Source organism: Hyposmocoma kahamanoa, unplaced genomic scaffold (assembly GCF_003589595.1).
Source record: "Hyposmocoma kahamanoa isolate Upper Pololo Valley unplaced genomic scaffold, ASM358959v1 87, whole genome shotgun sequence".
Lineage (NCBI taxonomy): Eukaryota > Metazoa > Arthropoda > Insecta > Lepidoptera > Cosmopterigidae > Hyposmocoma > Hyposmocoma kahamanoa.
The window spans coordinates 4,239,061-4,242,560 of record NW_020654422.1 but is presented as its reverse complement, the minus strand read 5'-3'; the positions used below and the strand labels follow the sequence as shown (position 1 = coordinate 4,242,560).

Here is a 3,500-nt window from a genome sequence, read left to right as displayed (position 1 = left end):
ATTCCACTTTCCTTATAATAGACGTACTTAATGACATGGGGATGATATGTAGTAGTCCTGACCTATATAATGAGAAGTTTCGTTTAAATAAAATCAGTCCAAGCTACGTAATTTGACTATTAAGACCTACCTAACAGTGTACGTAAATAATATTTTTGTGACCAATATGGAAATATTAGTGAATAATTTGGATTTGTTTATGGTGTTAAGAGAGAAGTTAGGCTCATTATCTGACAGTAAAAAACTTTTTGAATACCTGAAGCAGACGCTAGACTTTAACTGGACGGATGAAACAAATGCAAAACTCCGGACATTTTGTCAGAAGTTTTGTGCAAATATTTCGGGTAGATGGAAGAGGTCAAATAGAACCCTTGGCAATTTTTTGAAAAGGAATGGAGATTGGCTCGAAACTGCCATAACCTGGCCCGAAAATCTTGACTCCCAAAAAGAAAATGTCCAACCCGATGATGACAGTGAAAATTTAGAAAATTTGCCACCATCTACTTCCGAAGCTTCAACGTCATCGTTACAATTTACGCCTAGAAAACCATTTGAAGAGTTGTGTAACAAACAAAAAAGGAGACGCGTCGAACTCTTGAGTAAATCTTTGTCTCCAAAAGAAATATACGGTGCTACTACGGAAACTTTGAAGAGCAGTGGGAGCACCGAAATTAGTAAAATTATGGAACATTTGTTACACCATCCTGAAGATGTTGATAGGGTTAAGACTTGCTTAAGCAAGAAATGTATAGATTCTTGTCCTTTATATACCCCTGAAAAAGCATTAGCTTTATCTATTGCGCTAAACTTGTCCAAGTGGCAATATATTAATTTGCGAGATTCAGCAATTGAACAAGGTGTAGCATCCTTGTATCCGTCCTACTATAAAATCATGCAAGCAAAATTAAATTGCTATCCTAAAAAAGAAGACATTACCCTAACCGAAGATGGAGCATCTCTTAAACTACAGGCCCTGCTCAATTTAACAACATCAAGACTACTAGAGGCAATGGATTTTGATTTAACTTCTAAAGCTGATTTGAAGCTGATATGCAAATGGGGTTTTGATGGAGCATCCAGTCAAAGCAATTACAAGCAGAAGGCTAGCAGTTCCGATTTCGACGATTCTAGTGTGTTTATGGTCAGCCTAGTACCAATAAGGTTGATGCGTGACGAAGTGATAATATGGGAAAATGATCGTCCATCTTCAACGCTTTACTGTCGCCCTATCATGTTCAAGTTCATGAAGGAGTGTAAAAGTTCAGTGCAAGAAGAAAAACTTGTCATTGACCGGCAAGTAGAAGCACTTCAACCGACAGAGCTACAGGAAGTGTCAGTTACTTACCAACTATTGATGACAATGATCGATGGCAAAATCACTTCTTACATATCGGAAACTGCTGCAGCTCTGTGTGATATTTCCAAGATAAAACCATCTGAGATGAATAATCTCGACAACATCGACCGCAGACCCAGAAATGAAGACATGTACCAATACGGATTGTCTTCATTACATGCGTGGATCCGGTGCATGGAGTGTTTGCTTCATATAGGTAAAGAATTTCAAACATTATAGTCAAATAACTAATTCGTGTTGTAATTTTACAATTCGAAAATCTTTCGTAAAGACATTTCTCTGAATTTTACTGAATCACCTTTTTTGTTTCAGCTTACCGTATGGACTTCAAAAAATGGAGCTCAAGGGGTGAGAATAAAGAGAAGATGGAAAACAGGAAACGACAAATCCAAGAAGATTTTAAAAAAGAAAAAGGCTTGCTTGTTGATATTGTTAAACAAGGAGCAGGCACCACAAATGACGGAAACACTGCCAGACGATTTTTTAGTGATGCAAAAACATCGGCTCGCATCACTGGGGTAGATGAAGAGTTGATAGAAAGGTTTCACATAATCTTGCAAACTGTGGCTTCTGGTGAGAGAATAGATCTCACAAAATTCTCCGAATTTTGTAAAAATACAGCAACTTTATACGTCCAATTATATCCGTGGTACTACATGCCCTCTAGTGTACATAAGTTGCTAATGCATGGCGCGGATATAATTGAGTATTTTGGCATGTTACCAATCGGGAACTTATCGGAAGAGGCATCAGAAGCTCGCAACAAAGATTTTCGAAAATATCGAGAGAACCATTCCAGAAAAGTTAGTAGGACAGCGACAAATGAAGATATTTTACATAATCTTCTCTTGTCTTCAGATCCAAAACTGACTTCTCTGAGGCCAAGAATGGCTAAACATCAGAAAATGGTTCTTTCACCAAGAGCAGTAGAGCTTTTGATGTCTTTTCCAAATGAGCCTGAACTAGATTTTATAGATATTAATAATTTACAAGATAGTGATAGTGATTAATTGTATTTTTTATTATTATTTAGATGTAATTTTAAATTTCGAATGTATTTAAACATATTTTTGTAAGTGTCATATGAGTTAGTTTTAATTGAATTTGAATTTACTACATTTCTACTTAAAGTCTAACACTATAATTTCTTAGTGTTTTCAGAGTCACATTATTTGCTTACGTTTTTCATGTAACAAAATTGTTTTGATTGAAACTTTAAAGACATAATACATTAAAAAAAACACTTTTCCTTACTTTTTTTTTTTAATTTTTTGGCACCTCGTAACTCCTGAACGGGCAACTTTGGGTGGGCGCTGATAGTGTAGGATTATACTCAACAAGCTATAGAATAATGCTCAAGTGGTCATATAGCAGGATCTATCAAGAGTTGGCCAGAATTGAACAGTTTATGTTTCATTCCATACAACGAAAATGGAAAATATTTTTTTCTAGCCAAACTATCAGTTTTAGAGAAAAGTGTTTTATGACATTTATTCCTCAGAATAACGTATACAATCGACAGGTATTTTTTAAAAGTAGAATTTGTAAAAGTGATCGCTAAGTCCCTCGTATATCAGTTTCGAACCACCGTGCGACGTGTCCGTGTCTGGAGAAGACCAGGCGACCGTGAAAGACAAAGAACTGCCACTGGAACAGTTCAGCAAGGCGGAAAATCGGTTTCCTTTTGGGGTGGCATTATGATTGGAGCTAGAACGCCTTTGATCCCGTATCGGGGCTTCATGACAGCAGACATGTACAAAGCAGTTGCTATTGATGATATCGTCAGACCATTCCGAGTAAACCATGGGCACCAATTTGTACTGGTCGATGATAATGCGCCCGCACATCGAGCTCAACGAGTCAATGCTGCTCTTCAAGAATACGATATCACACGATTAGACTGGCCTGCCGGCTCGCCCGACTTAAACCCAATAGAGCACGCGTGGGATGCTCTTAAACGAGCAGTATGGAACCGTGAGCCACGTCCCCAGACAGTTCCAGAGCTCAGGGAAGCCGCTATTGAAGAATGGGATAGGTTACCCCAGGAAATGCTGGATAACTTGATCCTCAGCATGCCCAGGAGGATCTTCGCATGTATTCGAGCCAGGGGAGGAGTTATTTTATATTGAATTCACACCTTTTA

At 37.9% G+C, this 3,500-nt stretch overlaps 1 protein-coding gene across 1 annotated transcript; it reads left to right on the top strand.

Annotated features, from left to right (window-relative positions):
- Positions 1-1,663: 1,663 nt before the first annotated feature.
- On the top strand, positions 1,664-2,367 carry LOC113235304. Its single transcript, XM_026470965.1, has one exon. It carries the CDS (start codon positions 1,678-1,680, stop codon positions 2,365-2,367), a length of 690 nt encoding a protein of 229 aa, XP_026326750.1. The 5' UTR covers positions 1,664-1,677.
- Positions 2,368-3,500: the final 1,133 nt, after the last annotated feature.